The sequence below is a fragment of the Myotis brandtii genome, unplaced genomic scaffold (genome assembly GCF_000412655.1).
Source record: "Myotis brandtii unplaced genomic scaffold, ASM41265v1 scaffold111, whole genome shotgun sequence".
Lineage (NCBI taxonomy): Eukaryota > Metazoa > Chordata > Mammalia > Chiroptera > Vespertilionidae > Myotis > Myotis brandtii.
The window spans coordinates 502,518-521,838 of NW_005353789.1; the positions used below are offsets into that span (position 1 = coordinate 502,518).

Here is a 19,321-nt window from a genome sequence, read left to right on the forward strand (position 1 = left end):
CTAAGTCGTCCGCACAAGTCCTTTCCGGTGCTCCCGGGTGAGCCCGAGGACTCGCGTCCAAGGTTCCGCGAGCCAATGCCGGGGCCGTAGACCGTGTTCACTGCGTTTGCGCAATCCCTTTACGTGCCCGCCCTCGCCGCGCCGCAAGCCCGCGGCACCTACGATTGGACGGGAGGAAGGCGGGCTGCCACGCTGGTGCCCCCACTTCCGGCCCGGGAGCAATTAATTTGTGGTCTTTCCCAAAGGTGGATGGAGAGGCGAGCGATTTCGGCCGCTGTCGCTACTGCTGCCCTCCCCTCCACTCAGCGCTGCTCTGGGGTTTGGCGCCTGGGTCACCGGGGACGTCCCTCGGGCAGGGCCCTCGGCCCCTGCCATGGATGAAGGCAGTTCCCGCATCCGCCGGCGGGTGTCTGTCCGCAAAAGGAACCGTCCCAGCCTAGAGATCCTTCTTCCCGCCCCCACCGCGGACGAGCTCAAGCCGGGCGATGACGAGAAGGCGGAGGAGGAGGAGGAGGAGGAGATGGGGGCTGGAAGCCCGCGACGGAAAACTGTGGGCGTACAACCGGTCGAGGTACAGCCCCGTCAAATTGCCCCGAGTTCCTCGTCCCATGTCCCACCTTAGGGGCCGTGATACACACCCGGGTCTCCTACTGCGCATGCCCACTGAGAGGAGGGGGGGTCAGCTGTGGAAGGCATGGCATTTGACACTAACATTTTGACAGCGTCCTTCTCGGGTGCAAACAATGGACCACTTATCTACTAGGCTTCGTGTGCTCACCTCAGTTTTGTTATTGTTAATTCTCACTTGTGAGGTCTTGCCTTATTGTCCCCGTTTTTATATAGATGTGAAATGCAGACCCTCGACACGTAAAAGTTGTTCACGCAGCAAGTAAGTGGCTTGACTGAGACGCAAAGGCAGACTTCGAAGTTACTGCTGCTTCTGCTGTACCAATAAAACCTACCAGTTATGAAGAGCAGACAAATTATATGCTGCGTACTTTCTTAAGCTAGTTACATTCACAACAGAAATCAGGCCCCGAGAAGTTAAGAAATGACACTTCTGGCTCTGACTCCTGTGTTTTTAATCACGACACTGTATCGCTGCCTCCGAGTTTACATCTCTTCTGTTTAGTAGACCACTGTAGGTCAGTGTGCAGACTCTCCCCCTCAATTCCAGATTCCTAGGGACAATCTTGGAGTGTCCAGGAGTACAAGCATGATTTTGTTAAAGGCCAGTCTCTAGATTAGAGTCTGGAAGGGGAGGGATAGTGCAGTATCAGAACTTCCAGTCAGATGACATCCCAGTAGATGTCTACCAGTCTTGTTACCGACCACTTGAAGGATTTAGCGTTGGCTTAAGAATTAGGATCCCAGCATCATCATGCACCAAGAGTGCAGTTTAGGCAAGTCACATACCCTCTCTAGGCCTCCATTGCTCTATCTGTAAAATGGGATGATAATATCTATTTCACAGGGTGATTTACATTTAGTTCTGTGATCCGTATGTGACCATCCTCTATAACAAAAGCCCAGCAACCAAAACGGTGGGATGACCAGAATGACCAGAGTCCAGAACGACCACGGCCCCTCACCCCGGCTGGCCACCCCCCAGCGAGCGGTTAGGGGCAATCAGGCAGGCAAGCAGAGTGGTTGGAGGTGACCAGGCAGGCAGAGGTGGTTAGGGGCCAGCGGTCCCAGATTGCGAGAGAGTGTAGGCCGGGCTGAGGGGACACCCCCCCCTTCCGTGCACGAATTTCGTGCACCGGACCTCTAGTTTAATTATATACTTGGTATAGCCCTAGGCCGGGACTTTTATTCTTACTAAAGCTAGAATTGACCATAAATATTTTTGTTTTCTTTCCAGAATAATGAAAGTGAAGAGGACATGTTTGGTGACTATGATAGCTTTGCTGAAAATTCTCTTATAGCTCAAGTTGATGACCTGGAACAAAAATATATGCAACTTCCTGAAAATAAGAAGCATGATACAGACCTTGCCACCGAAGATCTTTGTTCAGAAAACATCAGACATAACCAACTCAGCATTACTACTATAGGCAGCTTTACTGAATTAATAACAGATGAGCACACAAAAAATCAGAGTGGGCATGAAGATATCTCTATTGAACCTGGAGCTGATCTTTTGTATGAATTGCCTTCTTCACAGGTTTTATACTTTGAAAATTTGCAGAACTCTTCAAATGAATTGGGCAATCAGTCTACTAAAGAGAGGGATTGGAACTCATCCTCTCACAAGACTGTGAGTGAGGAATTGCCCCAAAATAGCATAGAGCAACCCCAACAAAATGATGAATTCTCTTCTAAAGTCAGAACTAGTTCAGATGTGAATAGGAGAAAAAGTCTTAAAGATCATCTAAAAAGTGCCATGACTGTCAATGCAAAGGCCCAAATGCCAATATTTTCTAGGACTAAACAGCTCAAGGAGACTCACCTGTCCGAAGAAATTAATGTTGCTAAGAAAGCAATTGAGTCATCATCAGATGATGTTGGTCCCTTTTATTCATTACCCAGCAAAGTGAGAGACCTTTATGTTCAGTTCAAAGGAATTGAAAAATTATATGGTAATGCATTTTGCTGGAATGAAAAAAATTTTGCCACCATTACCATAGTATTAGCGCAAGTCAATAGAAAGGAGATCCTTCCATGGTCATATAGTGCATCTTAAAAACAAATCAAAGTATCAATCCTCTTTCAACCTATCCCAGTTGTGCTACTGCTGAACCTCTTTCCTTGTGGTCACACTTCTCAAACGTATCATCCTTGCTGTCTCCCTTTCCTCACCTCAAATAATTCCCAACCCACTCCAACTCTGGGTTCTGTGTGCTCACTTAAGATATAATGACTAGGTTGTCTAAACCTAATAATACCTTTAGTTCTTAGCTTTCCTGACTTGTAAGTAGCTTGCCTGACACAATTGACCAGATCCTTTTTGAAACACTTCTTGATTTCTTGACATTCCACTCCTGTTTTGTTTTGTTTTTCTAACTGTCTAGCTGCTCCTCATTTTTCTTAGCTGGTTCTTCCTTGGCTGGCTCTGTCTTCTCTACCAAAATTTGTTGAATTCCTTTGACTAGTGAGATGTCTTGAGTGAAAGTTAGTAGTAGTAATACGACTGATTAAAACTAAACATCTTTAAAGATGGCTGAAAAGACTTAAGTGCAAAGAATATTAATAATGTCTCATAATGTATTTTAAAAATCCTGGATTCTTGCCTATATTTTAAATATGTGTTATTTTAGACAAAGAAGGTACAATTGCTGCCATTCTGGAAGATTTGCCTATCAACCAATCACTGCATAAGTATTTCTGAATCTCCTATGTTAGTGCCTTAAGAACCATATGAAAACATGGTTTCTCTTCTCAGGGAGAAGACAATTAGGTTCAAGAAGTAGGACTACAGGAAAAAAAAAGTCTAATATAAGACTATAAGAGTCTAATAAATCCTAAATTGTGAGATTTGTAGTTAAGAGCTAATGGTGTGTATTGCTCACGAAGGATATATTAACTTCCCTTTGCTTTTCTCCTAGCACCTTGTCCTTTGTTTAATCTGCATTTCCTGCCAGCATGAGTACCCTGAGGACAGGGCTCTATCTAATTCACCTTTTTCTTATATAACTAGCACTATACCTGGTACATTCTGGTAGGTTCTCAACTGCTGGGGGTTGTCAGCCTATTTATTCTGGCCCTGTCACTATAAACCTCAACTTTATACTGAGCCTTAGTGTCTGATCTATTAAAAAGGGATGATGATGATAATAAAAGTAATTGTTTTGCAGGTTACATTCTGTGTGAAGGACATGCCAAATTAGATTTTGATAATGATTATCAGTAATTATATTAGTAGCTTTAAAGTATGAACTTTAGTAAATAACTTTTTAAATCTTTTTACTTGTAAATTTAGCTTAATGAAATGACCAATTTAAAAAATAATTATGTGTGCTAAAGCAGTGATTCTCAAAGTGGAGTTCTTAGACCCCAGCATCAGCATTACCTATAAACTTGAAATGTGCATTCAGGACCCAGCCCGACCTCCTGAATCAGAACTTCTGGGGCCAAGTCTGACAGTCTGCTTTAATAAGCCCTCCTGGGTATTCTGATGTGCCTAAAGTTTGAGAACCACTGAGCTAGAGAACCTCAACCTTATACAGGGGCTAGCAAAAATAGGTTTACAGTTGCAATACAAATCCTATATAATAAAAGGCAAATCAACTGAATGGTGGAACGACAGGTCGCTATGATGTGCACTGACCACCAGGGGGCAGACGGTCAATGCAGGAGCTGACCCACAGCGGGAGCGCCACTTAGCCAGAAATTGGGCTCACAGCCGGCTAGCGCAGAGGCAGTGGTGTGAGCCTCTCCTGCCTCCGTGGCAGCACTAAGGATGTTGGACATCCCCTGAGGGCTCCCGGACTATGAGAGGGTGCAGGCCAGGCTGAGGGATCCCCCCAAGTGCACTATTTTTGTGCACCAGGCCTCTAGTAATACAATCTATACTAATAAAAGGGTAATATGCTAATTAGACCGGACATCTGGATGTCCTTTCGGACAAAGCCATGGTGGCAGGGGCCGAGGCAGAGGCATTTAGGGGCAATCAGTCTGGCAGGGGAGAGCGGTTAGGGGCAATCAGGCCAGCAGGCAGGTGAGCAGTTAGAAGCCAGGGGTTCCAGATTGCGAGAGGAATGTCCGACCACTGGCAGTCGGACATCCCCCGAGGGGTCCCAGATTGGAAAGGGTGCAGGCCGGGCTGAGGGACCTCCCCTCCCCCATGCATGAATTTCGTGCACTGGGCCTCTAGTAATTTATAAATGATAATGAATTATAAATAATCTGTTTTGTGTACTCAAAACAACCTACTTTTGCACATGCCATAGTGTAGTGGTTGCTTTTTTATCATGAAATTATATGTTTGATGTATTTTGCATAAATATTGAGAACTAAGTTAATATAATTTAAAGGTTTTTTTATTTTAAATGCTCACCTGAGGATATGTTTTTTAATTGACTTGAGAGAGAGGGAGAGAGAAACATTGACCAGTTGCCTCCTGAAGACACCTGACCAAGGATGGAACCTGCAACCTAGGTATGTGTCCTGACTAGGAATCAGACCACAACCTTTTGGTGTAGGGCACAATGCTCCAACCAACTGAGCCACCGGGCCGCAGTATAATTCACTTTTATAATGTTTGAAGATAAAGAATATTCCTAAATATTTATGATTTTGTTCATTTCATACTTTAAAAATCTGAGTTGGATAAAATGTAGCTATGGTCAAGTTGTATTATTGCACACAAACATCTGCAGTTTGGTAACTAATGGGTAATACCAGTCTGACTTAAAAAAAAAAAATTTAGTATTGAATTTAAGTAGTTAAGGACTTTTGAAAAATTGTAAATCTTTTTTCCTGAAATATTTTAAAGTAAAAAAGGTACATAGTTATTTGCAAATTTTTGAGAATCACCAAAAATGCACAATAAGTCATCTGTAATTGCCATTCATGTATAACTATTTTTAATACCTTTGTAATATATCCTGTTAATCATTTTTAAATTTAACCATCTATTCCCTCATTTTCAAGATGCAAAGAATTACATTATATAATTGTGCAAAATTCATTCAACCTTTGTCCCCCCAATGTCTTTTTTTGTTATATGTAAACAATGCCATGATGAGCATCCTGCACATAATCTTTATATGCCCCTTTATTTCTATGGGTGTAGCGTTCTAGAAGTATTACTAGTAATACTACTAGATCAAAAACAACGTGCAATTTTATTTTTGATACTGCTAAATTGCTTTCCAAAAATATTATAGTAGTTTATGCTCTCATAAACCATACTTTGCTCAGCTGGATTTTATATTAGTGGCCCTTTTATTTATTTTTGTCAACCCAGTAGGTAACAATTAAACATCTTTTTATGTATTTATTAGTCATTTGCATTTCTCCCTACAGTGAAATGTCTTGAATATCTTTTCCCATTTTTCTAGTGATAAAACACTGGTGCACGGTCTGAAAACTTCTGATGATCCACATTGTTAAATTATCCTACAAAGTAGTTAGACTAGTTTCCACACCATGTTTTGGATCTGACATGATACTTTTCATGAATGCTACCTTGCTAAGTTGTGGAAACGTTAGGTGTGCCAATTAATAATCCATCTTTCATGGTTTAAACTACCAGTTTAAACTGATATTTAGGCCATTCAAAGTTCAGCTCCCCATGAGAGCTAAGTAGTCCTTGGTTTGTACAAAACCTCATACATTTTTTTTCCTTCTCCTATTTCTCTAAGATGGTGTTTGGATGAATGAAAAAGGGAAACTTACATAGTCTCCTTGCAGAACGTAAGAGGAAAGCCTTAGGATTCACACAGATTGTGTACTGTCCTCTGGTGTCCCAGATGATGCCTTTTGTCCAGCAGGCACTGCCTGCCATGCTGGGATCTTAGACCTAAGTTTGCAGCTGGCGAGTAGGAGAGCTAGATGCCCATCCCACTGACCAGGACTGAATTAGAATTAGACTCACTGGCTGTGCACATCACACATTGGGGATTTTTGACAGTTAACATTGGTATAGTTACACTTACCATTATACGAAAATTGCTACACAAGATCGGATTTGATATTTTCTTCTTAGAAAACTTTCTAAGATTGAAACTATATTAAGGGAAAATAATGCTTTTGTTTTAATTCCACAGAATGGCAACATACTTGCTTAACCTTGACTTCTGTGCAAGAAAGAAAAAATTTAATATATTCCTTGCCAACTAGTGGTGGAAAAACCCTTGTGGCTGAGATTTTAATGCTACAAGAACTGCTTTGCCGGCGCAAAGACGTTTTAATGATCCTACCATATGTGGCAATTGTCCAAGAAAAGGTGCGATTTTTTTTTTAACAAGTGGTATTTGCTAATGCTATTTTAACATTAAGTAACTTTTTATTGACTGAAAAGAGATTTCTATTAATGATGAGGAATTAATATTTTTAGAATGTTAAAAGCAGTATGGAATACTAAACTGAATATCTTTTCTGGTCTAAACTGGTGGATTCAACTTCATTCTAAATGTTCTATTGATATTTAGCTTGCTTTCAATTATTTTATCAAAATAAATGAGTTACTCTGATTTTTTAACATCAGGAGACAATTGAAATTTATTTTCTCATTTATTATGTAGTTTAAAACGTCTTCATTTTGCAAATAGCAACATTAATTGGGATTTTTTTTTTAATATGCAGCACTGCACAAATTTGCATGTCATCCTTGCATGGGGGCCATGCTAATTTTTTCTGTATTGTTCCAGTTTTAATATAACTGCTGCCAAAGTGAGCACTAATTGTGACATTTCTTAGATGTTTATGTCTTATCTGTGACCTTGTTCCCATTGATTGGTATCTAACACAATTTTAGATTTTTTTAAATCCCCATGAGTACTTACTAATTAAAGTCCTTATTTATCTGTTTCATTTGTTTATTTTAATATTCTAGATTTCAGGTTTGTCAAGCTTTGGTATAGAACTGGGTTTCTTTGTTGAAGAATATGCCGGAAGCAAAGGAAAATTTCCTCCAATTAAAAGAAGGGAAAAGAAATCACTATACATTGCCACTATTGAAAAAGGACATGGTCTGGTCAACTCCTTGATTGAAACTGGAAGGATTAGCAGTCTGGGTCTGGTTGTTGTAGATGAGGTGAGTTGCTACTTTTGTAATTTATCAACATTTTTATTATACTAACAGTTATTAATATGTGGATCCACTTAGCACCTGTATGAGAATAAATAATTTGTTTTAATATATAGACAGTACAGATGAAAACATTTCATGCTTGATAATATTAAATTCAGTTTTGTGTCAAGTGTTTCTTGAAGAGTGAATATATGCGTGTATGTGTATATTCAATTTTATAATAGTTCTTATGAATTCCAGATGTGTCAAGATGTTGCCCCCAAACCTCATTAACTTAAAAATCAGTGAAATAATGCATATGTACTCTAGTTGCTATATCTAAAATGCTTAAGAGTTATAAAGCAAAGATTACTTTATTTCATATAATATGTGTATATTTTATATAGGCATTATATCCAGATTTACTTTTCTCCCTTTTTTAAAAAAATCTCAAGTTGCACATGATTGCTGAAGGAAGCCGTGGGGCTATACTGGAAATGACCCTAGCAAAAATCCTCTACACTAGTAGTAAGTATTTTTTCAAATGTGGTTACTAATTGATTTATGATCAAGAGATCTATAAAAGACTTATTTCTATTGCTAGCGAAATTACGTAGCCTAGAGTAAGATACGTAAGCTTTATGCCTTAGATTATGATTTCTAAGGTAAACGTATAGATTTTTGTTGGAAGAATTGATGAATGAGGATAATTGTTAAGATAAATGAAAGTAACATGTGAGGACATCCCTGTCATTATCTTTCATTTGCTAGCTATGTGTGCATAAGCAGATGACTCAACCTCTCTGTTTCTTCATCTGTAAAATGGGGATAGTAATGGTACTGACCTGATGGGATTGTTGTGAGGATTGAGTTAGCACATGTGACGCATTCAGCAGTGCTTAGCACACAGCACTCAACAAGAGTTGCTGCTGCCTCCACCTTCAGTATCATCATCATACCAATAATGCAGCATATTCCAGTAGTCACTTTAAGGAGCTCTTTTGCAACATCAGATAGTCTTCAAATGTACATGAAATATTTATTCTAAAGGTCTTCCCTACTATTTAATGATATGCTATTGCAGTAGCGTAACTTCTATATGCAAAACTTATTAATTGTAAAGGTCAAACTTTAGAATTATTTTTAAAAATTTTAATAGCAATGGTATTTACTAGTAGACATATTGTAGCACTTTATAATCATTCATTAAAAAAATATTTATTGAGTACATGCCAGGCACTATTTTAAGTGCTAAGCATACAACAGTGAATAAAACAAAGTTCCTGCCTTCATCAAACATACTTTAATGAAAGGGAAATAACAATAAGCAGATAAACAAGAAAACATGGTGTGTGAAAGCATAACAAGTTCTCTAGGAAAATATAAAGCAGAGAAAGAGAAGGGAATGATCACCTACTTGTCAAATCTAGTGTACACTGACTGTCCTTGTCTCAATTTTACTTCAGCAGTTGACTGTTTATCATTCTTTTTTCCTTTGAGTGCTGCTCCATCATTCTCTTTTGGTTTTCCCACCATTTCTGTGGAAGTGGGAGCCTGTGTTAGCATGGAAAGATAGCATAGCATAATGGCTGAGGACAAACTCTGGAACTAGATTCAAATTCTGGCTCTTTTTTTTTAATCTTTATTGTTGAAAGTATTAGAGATGTTCTCTTTTTTCCCCCATTAACCCCTTCTAGCCTACCCCCGCCCCAGACCTTCACCACACTATTGTCTGTGACCATGGGTTATGCTTCTATGCATACAAGTGCTTTGGTTAATCTCTTCCCGCCCATCCACCCATCTCCACCTGAGTTCTGGCTCACTTTTAACTACATACATGACCTTGGGCAAGCTATAGTAACTGTGCCTTTGTTTCCTTATGCCTCAAAAATGGATGATAGTAATAGAACCTTCTCACTGAATTTCTGTAAAGATGGAATGAGTTATCTTTGTAAAGCATCTAGCATAGTACCTGTACATAATGGACATGTGTTTGCTATCTATCTGTAATAATAAAAGCATAATATGCTAATTAGACCAGACAGCCAAATGACCTTCCGGACTTCCTTCTGGGCAAAGCCAGGGCTGCGAGGGCCAAGCCCCTTGCATGAATTTCATGCATCGGGCCTCTAGTATATATAAAAGCCTAAGCAACTGAACAACCGGAATGACCAACCAGTTGCTATGATGCGCACTGACCACCAAGGAGCAGACACTCAATGCAGGAGCTGCCCCCTGGTGGTCAGTGCGCTCCCACAGCCAACCTCCCGCTGCCGGCCAACCTTCCGCGGTCCCTCCCCCTGGCCATCCAAGCTCCCACGGTCCCTCCCCCTGGCCTTCCAACCTCCCGCAGCCCCTTCCCCTCATGGGCCAACCTCCTGTGGCCCGGATCGGCCAGATTGCAGATCAAGCCGAGGGACCCCATCCGTGCACGAATTCATGCACTGGGCCTCTAGTTGATATATATTTGTCTTTCTATCACCAGTGCCTTATACTTAATAGATAATTAAATGTGATGAACCTCTTTAGTTTTTCCTTCTTGGGACACCTCATTCTAAGCATGTTCATTATTACATTGGTGTTACCATAGATTCATCTTAGGCTCTTCTCTTATTCCCTTCTTCATACAGTTTCTGCTAATTCTCATCCACACTCATGACTTCAAGTGCTTCCTGTGTGGTGATGGCTCCCCCTCTGTATTTCCAGCTTATGGCTCTCTTCTGCGTAATATCATCTGCCAGCTGGACACTACTACTTGAAAATCCTGTGAACAGCTCAGATTCACCATGTCCAAGTCTAACTCGTTTCCTTCACACCCATTCTTCAGTCTGAATTTTTTGCCACTATTTGTCAGCCAGCCAGCCAAGCCAGAATCTTACAGTCTTCATTCTTGTACATTCTGTCAGCAACCAAATCTTATCTGGTCCATCTCATAAATATATTTTTAAGTTCTCTCCCTCCTGTCCTTCTTTACTACTAAATCTTTAGCTCAATGCCTCATTCTTTCTTACTTAAATTACCACAGAAAGCTGTCTCATCTGCCTTCAGCCTTGATCATTGCCATACCCCGCACCAAATTCATCTTCTTTAGTGCAGTTAGAATGGTATTTCCCAAAGGCAAATCCTATTAGTTTATTTTACTGTTTACAGTCCTTCATGGCTTCCCTTTGTTTCTACATAAATTCCAAATTTCTTAGCACAGCCTTTTATTGATTTGGCCACATGTTCACCTCTTCAGTTTCATAGTCTACCCTGAGGGAGTAGGAAGGGGCAACATTCCTCTTTCAGATACTACTTTGTATGGTAAAATTCAAGACAGAACACAACAGCAATGAAGAAGCATTTGCTAAGAAGACTTCTTTGGGTTTTGTGGGGTTTTTTGAATTCAATAGCTAGTCTGTGGAAAGCAGCAATTTTGAGCTGCCTAGGAAGTCATGCAGCTTTATGAGTTGCACTCTACCTTTATTTTAAAGTAAAGTTAATCTGATAGCAAGATCGCATAAAGAACTTTTCATGTGGCATGAGTTCATCCCCCATTCAGTCTTGCATCCTACACTATACATCTGTAGACAGCTGAATCTGTGGAACCTGTCATAACTCTTCATAATGACGGTCCAGTCATCAACACGCATTTTTATACTCATTTTTGTTGTTTAGGAGTCTTAATAAAGATCCTACTTCTTTTTTTTTCTCATTAACATGAATGCTTCTTTTTTCCTAGTTATATGTTTTAATTAAGTTCATACTGTTACTGTTGTAATTAGATAGTTATAAATAGTAGGAAGGGAACAAAGGGGAGGCCAGACATTATAAGCATGGCCATCCTGGCAACTTCACCAGTGTTGGGGTCCATCCCCGGCAGGTCCAGGGATTCCCATAGGTGTGGACGGAGTCGGCGAAGAAGGAGTCTCACGGAGACAGGGTTCAGTTGATCAGCATGGTTGGTTTTTTTTTCAAGATCCTACTTCTTGATACGGGAAGAGTTTCATTCTTTGATTGCCAGATTAATAATCTGATAATATATTTGTGTTTTTCTTACCTTCCCCCACCCCTTTCCCAAATCACTTAGGAAAAATTTAGAACCAAAAAAGGTTGCTAAAATTACTGTTATGATATAATAAGTAATAAAAAATTTTCAATACTTTGGTATTTTTGTTTTTTTAGAAACAACTCAAATTATTGGTATGAGTGCAACTTTGAACAATGTTGAAGACCTGCAAGAATTCCTTCAAGCAGAATATTACACCAGTCAGTTCAGGCCAGTATGTACCTGAAGTTTGCACTGTACTTATATATCATCTTACTTAGAAACAAAAGTAGCTATTGTACCAAATAAAAAAATTCTATAGAGTAGTGAAGGGCCATAATTCCACTCACCATGGCTATATGCTAATAAGAATTTATAGAGAATGTAAACTCTGGGGTCAGGGATCTTGGCTTGGGTCACAACTGTACCTGCAGCACCTGGAATAGTGACTGGCCTAAATATTCAATGAATGAATATTTATTGAAGGAAAATTTCCAGACATATTCTATTTGTCTACTTCTTATTCTATAAGGTAAAAGTTTTCACTCAGTCAAAATTTAATAATTTATGTTTTGAACTATTAGCACAGTAAAAAAGTTATCTTAAAAGTTAAAATATTTACACTTGGTGGTTATAATGCTTTTAAAATAAACCTAGGTTTTACATAGATTTAAATTTAAACTCCCCAGTAATAGTATTCCCAAAATGCTTGAAGAAAGTAAATAAATGTATCTGTCTGTAGTACCAGTACTAGTGTGCATGTTCTGAATGGGTTTTCAGAAAATGATTTTTAAGAATCACCAAATTTTAATTTGAAAGTTGATGTTTTTATATTTGCATCACAAAAGAAAAATTTAAAAGATATTTCATCACCTTAATTGTCAAATTAGGTGTTATTCTTTTGAACATGCAATGAAATATGTTTACAAACTTTTTGTCTACAAATACTTAAAAATAATGTGGCAGTTAGATTGAAAACTGATGATTAATGAAACAAAGTTTTAAATCTTGAGAAATAACTCCTTAATAAAAGATAAAGAGTGTGAACATTTAACTCATTTGTACTTGTTGTGAAAAATAAGGAAGTGTTTGGTTTCTGTTTAGACATGTAGCTATTCAATTCAAAAGTATATTTTAAGGATATTACTCCCTAATTTTACTTACGAGCAAAAAGAGACTTAAAAAAAAAAGAAATGGTAAAGAAAGTACTTTTAAGTTAAAGCATGTTTTTGTATACAGACCATAGAAAAGCTAAAATATTTGTATAGGTATTTTTACAACATATTTTACAAAATTTGTAACTCTGAAAAAAGGAATTTGTATGTGTTATTAATTGCAAATGTCCCTTTAATTTAAGGTTGAATTAAAAGAATATCTGAAAATAAATGATTCAATATATGAGGTTGACAGCAAAGCTGAAAATGGCATGACTTTTTCACGTCTCCTTAATTATAAGGTAATGTTAATAACCCCTGAACCCGAGATCCCCAGGTTTTGTGTCCAGGAGCCCTGGGGCACCACAGAACGTTCACATGAGTCCCATGGAATATTTTAGATTTTTAAGAGAAACCTCTGATGCTTGAAATCTGTTGGACACCATACAAACTACTGGTTCAAGGTAGTTATTTTCTATTTTCAACATTAGATAACACTACATTCCTTTCTATAATATCATAGCTTTGTGAAGATGGGGTTTTTTTTGCAGTTACTATAAGCAAAAACCACGTGAAAATCAATATGGGGCAGGAAATAAGGGTAATAACTACATTTGTCCAATTCCAAGCTTCAAAATACTGCAGTGTCCAGCTGTTCACACATCCCATTAGTGGGCCATTGTGGTTATTTAAGGTTTATATAAACATTTTTTAAAAACCTCAGAGGGAAGGCAGGGGAGGGTGGGGGTGGGGAGGAAGAAATCAACCAATGAACTCATATGGTATATGCATAATCCATAGACACAGACAATAGGGTGGTGAAGGCCTGGGGGGATGAAGGGGGATGGGAGAGGTCAATGGGGTAAAAAAGGGGACATATGTAATACTCTCAACAATAAAGATTAAAAAAATATATATTTATTTATATTTATTGACTTCAGAGAGGAAGGGAAAGGGAGAGAGAGATAGAAACATCAATGATGAGAGAGAATCATTGCTCAGCTGCCTCATGCTTGCCCCCAGAGGGGATTGAGCCTGCAACCTAGGCATGTACCCTAACTGGGAATTGAACTGTGACCTCCTGGTTCATAGGTCGATGTTCAAACTCTGAGCCACACCCGCAGGCTGATATATATATATATATATATTTTATTCACCTGATGTATATTATTTATGCAGACAGCTACTAAGTTGCAAGGAAATATATTCTTATTAGGTTGTTTAGACCTAACTCCCCAATAAATAAAAATGATAATTTTCTTAGCCTTGGGACTCCATGAACCAAGAAAATTTGCAGACCTCTCCCTTAAGTGTTCATTCATTTATCAACAACAGCAAAAAGGAACATTTGTGGACTATTTAATTCAGACATTGGTGTATGAAAATTTTAATGTCTACTATGTTAATGTTCTATAATATATGAAGGATATTAAAAAGGGGAGAAAAGGATTTTACTACAGTTTTAGAATTCTATGAATTCTAATTCATAGTTTTCAGAAAGTCAAAGGAAGTAAGGAGATTTTAAATAACTTTACACTTTTCATGTTCTTTGAGTTCCTTGTATCTGCTTGATAAATAATTTTTTATTTCTAAAAATGTACTGTAATATATGATTGAATCTATATTTTTAAAAACTAGTAGTAATAGTTAAAGATAAATCTTATTTGCACAGTCCTTTGACTATTATTAGGATCAATCTGTGTTTCTCTGGACATATTTTGTACTGCTTTGGTGAAGATGGGCATGCAGTGGAGTTATTAATAGCATTAGTGTTTTCACTTCTTTAATTTAAAACCAAATATACCTCACAAAATCCCAATACCATAAGAGAAAAGTGAGAATTAACATTTTGATATGTAATATAGGTTTCATTTTTTTCCTTTAAATGATCAGATTTACTAAATCAGAACTTCAAATTATGGTGGTTTACTTACCTTTCAAAGCTTTTATCATTGCTAACTACCTTGTTGCTGTGTCTTGTTATGCAGTATTCTGATGCTCTGAAAAAGATGGATCCTGATCACTTGGTAGCATTGGTGACAGAAGTTATTCCCAATAATTCCTGCTTAGTTTTTTGTCCCACTAAGAAGAACTGTGAAAATGTAGCAGAAATGATATGCAAATTTTTAAGCAAGTATGTTAATCTTTTAAAAATATTTTGTTCTATTTTATTTTTGTCATAATTTGCATGTTCTGTATTCTGTTTATTCAACGAGCACTAATTACTTCATGCAGAACATTGTTTTAAGTTGTTCTACTTGATTCTGAAGGCCTTAACCTTGAAGGAAGTTTAACTATGAAATTCACATATGTGAAATAGCCAGAGAAAAATTTCAGGACTACATGTAAGAGAATGCTAATACAATGGTTTAGATCAGTGATTCTCAACCTTGGCTGCACAGTGAATAGGGAACTTTTTTTTTCTTAATATGTTTTATATTAATTTTAGAGAAAGAGGAAGGAAAAGGGAGAGAGAGATACATCAATCGGCTACCTTCTGCACATCCCCTACTGGGGATCGAGCCTGCAGCCCGGGCATGTCCCCCGACTGGGAATCGAACCAGTGACCTCTTGGTTCATGAGTCGACACTCAAGCACCGAGCCACACTAGCTGGGCAGAGTTATTAGAATATTATTAACTATATTCCCTGTGCTGTGCTTTACATCCCCATGACTATTTTGTAACTACCAATTTGTACTTCTTAATCTCTTCACCTTTTTCATTATTTCCTGACAGTAGCTAAAGCTCTGGTCATAAATCTCCCTAAGAAATGATACCTCAGTGCTTCTCAGCTTAGAATTCAGGCTAAAATCTGACTTAACTTACTTTTCTATTCTTATTTCTCCTACTCTTCATTCACCCTGTGATTCATCCAAACTGGACTGCTACCTTCTTTGTTTATGCCTTGAACTTACCATTTTCAAGCCTTTGATAATGCTTTACCCTCTGCCAAGAATGCACTTTCCTGCCCCTTCATTGCCACCTTTCTAACACCTGTTCTTCAAGACCCAGCTCAGATCTTAAGTTCTCCCACAACCATTCTTCATACAATCATATCTTCTGTGATCAATTATAAATAACATCTTCCTTCTCTAAAATTATATGCTGATTATCTATATTCTCACTGCTTTTAAGACTTAATGCCTTGAGAAGTGTTTATCCTGTACATCTTTCTCAGGACCTTGAACACTGGCTGGCAAAGAGCAGCAGAAAGTCCTCTGCTCTACTAAGCTGTCACTTCCAATTTTTGCACTGATGACTTTTGACCATTTTCTTCCCAATTCTTCATTGTTCTACTTTTGTCTCTTTGCCTCCATTTCTCAACTTCTTATGCAATTACTGGTGTTCTTCAGTGAACACCAGCCAGAGCTTTCTATTCTTTCCATGAAACAGACCAAAATAACACAGGGCTGTGTGTATTTTATTTATATTTTGGATGATATGTGTTTGCTACTGGTATTTAGAAGTTGTTGCTTTACAGCCATTTGGTAGTTATTTCTACACAGTTTTTCTTTCTTAAAATAACAGGTGCTTCTAGATATAGAGACATTGTAAGATAATATTGAAGTTTCTAAAATGCTAGTGTCCAGACTGTCATATAGTATGGATGGTTTGATAATATATGTTTCCATCTTAAGAGAAGATAATTTATTAAAATAAGATAAATCATTTTCAATAAAGCTATATGATCTAGTGAAAAAAAAAGTTAACATTTAGAACAAGGCTCAAACCTGGTATCCAAGGATTATAGAAAGTACAGAAATGAGCTTCAGGAAGTCCATGAACCCTCTGATATTAAATGCAAAATATTGTGTTTATGTGAATATTTGTGTGATTTTTCTTAGTTTTATTCAAATTTTCACAGTGCTCTGTGATCCACACAAAAAAGTTGAAAGAGACTGACTAATTATGAAATCAGAATCAAAATTCTAAGAACATTTTATGTACTTCTATAACTAAAATTAATATTTTTAAAGGAATATTTACATGCATCTACTGAAATCAAAAGTATAGGCACTTTGTCACTATAAGATCAGGGTTCATATTTCTAACAGATCTTTTTTCCTAGGGACTATCTGAAACACAGGGAAAAAGAAAAACAGGAGGTAATTAAGAACTTGAAGAGTATCAGCAGTGGCAACTTGTGTCCTGTTTTAAAGCGCACTATCCCATTAGGAGTTGCTTATCACCATAGTGGTTTAATGAGTGATGAAAGGAAACTCTTGGAGGAAGCTTATTCCACAGGAGTTCTCTGCCTTTTGACCTGCACATCCACCCTAGCAGCAGGTGTTAACCTACCAGCTCGAAGGTGAGATATATGTCACTGTTGACCAGGCTCAAAACTTTTCAATTCCTAGCTTACCAGTTTCATTGTTGTTTTATCCTTTCTTGGTAGTGGGTGAGAATTTATTGTTTTGTTGTTGTTGTTTTCAGTATTTGCTGAGTTGATCCTTTGGTTTATTTCCTTTAATATTTAATGAAAAACAATATTAGTAGTTTTTCTGGTATTAAAATTCCTTCTTCCTTTTGTGCCCTCCAAATCTGGTTTTGTTTTGTAATATGTTTTTATTGATTCTAGAGAGGGGTGAAGGAGAAGGGAGAGAGAGAGATAGAAACATCAATGATGGGAGAGAAACATTGATCAGCTGTGTCCTGCACACCCTCTACTGGGGATTGAGCCCACAACCTGGGCAACCTTTTGGTACATGGGACCAATCTGGTTTTATGTCAAGGTTTATTATCCTGCTTGGGTAGAAACAGTTGGAAAGCTTTCCACCATTTTTTATCATATGAAAGAGTTTATTTAACATAGGTATTTCCTTGTAGAGAACTCATCCATAAAGACTCTTGAGTCTAGTACAGTGATGGCGAACCTATGACACGCGTGTCAGAGGTGACACGCAAACTCATTTTTTTGGTTGATTTTTCTTTGTTAAATGGCATTTAAATATATAAAATAAATATCAAAAATAGAAGTCTTTGTTTTACTATGGTTGCAAATATCAAAAAATTTCTATATGTGACACGGCACCAGAGTTAAGTTAGGGTTTTTCAAAATGCTGACACGCCGAGCTCAAAAGGTTCGCCATCACTGGTCTAGTATCTTTTTTAGAGTAGATCATTGATTACCTTTTCAGTTATTACTAAAGCTGTGGCCTGCATAGTTGATTTCTATTCTTCACAAATCTAAAGATTTGTGACTTTAAAAAGTTTTCCAAACAAATCGTCAATTTTTATAAAGCATCCATGAGTGTTAAAAAAAAATGTTTCCTTTTGAGTGTGCAGTTGTCTGTATCTCAATGAGATCACAGTTATTAATCATGTTACCAGCTCCTTTATTTTCTTACTCTTTGTGATTCCTTAATCTGTCCATTTCAGAGAGGTGTGTTAGTCTCCCATTTTAATTGTGAAGTTGTCAATTTCTCCTTTTTGCATTCTAGAAGTGCATATATTTCAAAACTATTTGGGTATAAAAAGGTGTATTCCAGCCCTGGCCAGCCCTGGTCAGCATGGTTCAGTGGTTGGAGCAGCAGCATGCCCACTGATGGATTGCAGGTTCAATTGCCAATCAAGATCTGTATCTTGGTTGCCGGTCCCATCCAACCTCTGGTCAGGGTGGGTGTGTGAGGCAGCCAATCAATGTGTCTCTGTCACATCTATGTTTCTCTCTCTCTCTCTCTCTCTCTCTCTCTCTCTCTCTCTCCACCCCTTCCTTCCACTTTCTCTAAAAATCAATGGAAAAAATATCCTGACTCTTTGGATGAGGATTAAAAACAAAAAAGGTTTACTCTAAATATCTTTTTTTAAAATATATATTTTTATTGATTTCAGAGAGGAAGGGAGAGGGAGAGATAGAAACATCAATGATGAGAATCATTGATCAGCTGCCTCCTGCACACCCCCCACTGGGGATTGAGCCCACAACCCGGGCATATGCCCTGACTAGGAATCGAACCATGACCTCCTGGTTCAGAGGTCAACACTCAACCACTGAGCCATGCCGGCTGGGCTACTCCAACTATCTTATTGTTAAATTATACCTTCTATCAATATAAGTTTTTCTAACTTAGTGATTTTACTTCGAATATGAGGACTACATTATTTTTGCCAAGTATATCTTTTTCCATTCTTTTATTTTCAACCTCTGTTATTTGGTTTTTGAAAAAAACAGGAAGTTATCCTATATAATAAAAGCCTAATATGCTAAGTGTCTGGTTGTCCAGTTGTCCATTCAACCAATCAAAGCATAATATGCTAATGATATGCTAAGGCCGCTCAATCGCTCGCTATGACGTGCACTGACCACCAGGGGGCAGACACTCCAACAGGTAGGTTAGCTTGCTGCTGGGGTCCGGCCAATTGGAACTGAGCGAGACAGGCTGCACACACCCTGGAGCCCTCCCGAGGTCCCTCCTTGGCTAGCCAACCTCCCACATCCCTCCCTGGCCCTGATCGTGCAC

General features: G+C 38.2%; 1 protein-coding gene across 4 annotated transcripts in view; it reads left to right on the top strand.

Moving 5' to 3' along the window:
- Positions 1-19,321, top strand: part of HELQ (helicase, POLQ-like) — a 42,237-nt gene that overhangs the window by 497 nt on the left and 22,419 nt on the right. Inside the window, exons 2-11 of one of the 4 annotated variants that reach the window (XM_005857378.2) lie at positions 598-678; positions 1,657-1,664; positions 1,865-2,582; positions 6,714-6,892; positions 7,502-7,702; positions 8,134-8,206; positions 11,843-11,940; positions 13,063-13,161; positions 14,848-14,993; positions 16,930-17,169. In XM_005857378.2, coding sequence (XP_005857440.1) covers positions 598-678; positions 1,657-1,664; positions 1,865-2,582; positions 6,714-6,892; positions 7,502-7,702; positions 8,134-8,206; positions 11,843-11,940; positions 13,063-13,161; positions 14,848-14,993; positions 16,930-17,169 — 1,843 coding nt within the window. Of the gene's footprint in view, positions 1-6; positions 572-597; positions 679-1,656; positions 1,665-1,864; positions 2,583-5,081; positions 5,101-6,713; positions 6,893-7,501; positions 7,703-8,133; positions 8,207-11,842; positions 11,954-13,062; positions 13,162-14,847; positions 14,994-16,929; positions 17,170-19,321 lie in introns of those variants that run through there. The other 3 variants (XM_014544441.1, XM_014544448.1, XM_014544453.1) reach the window with 3 other exon arrangements.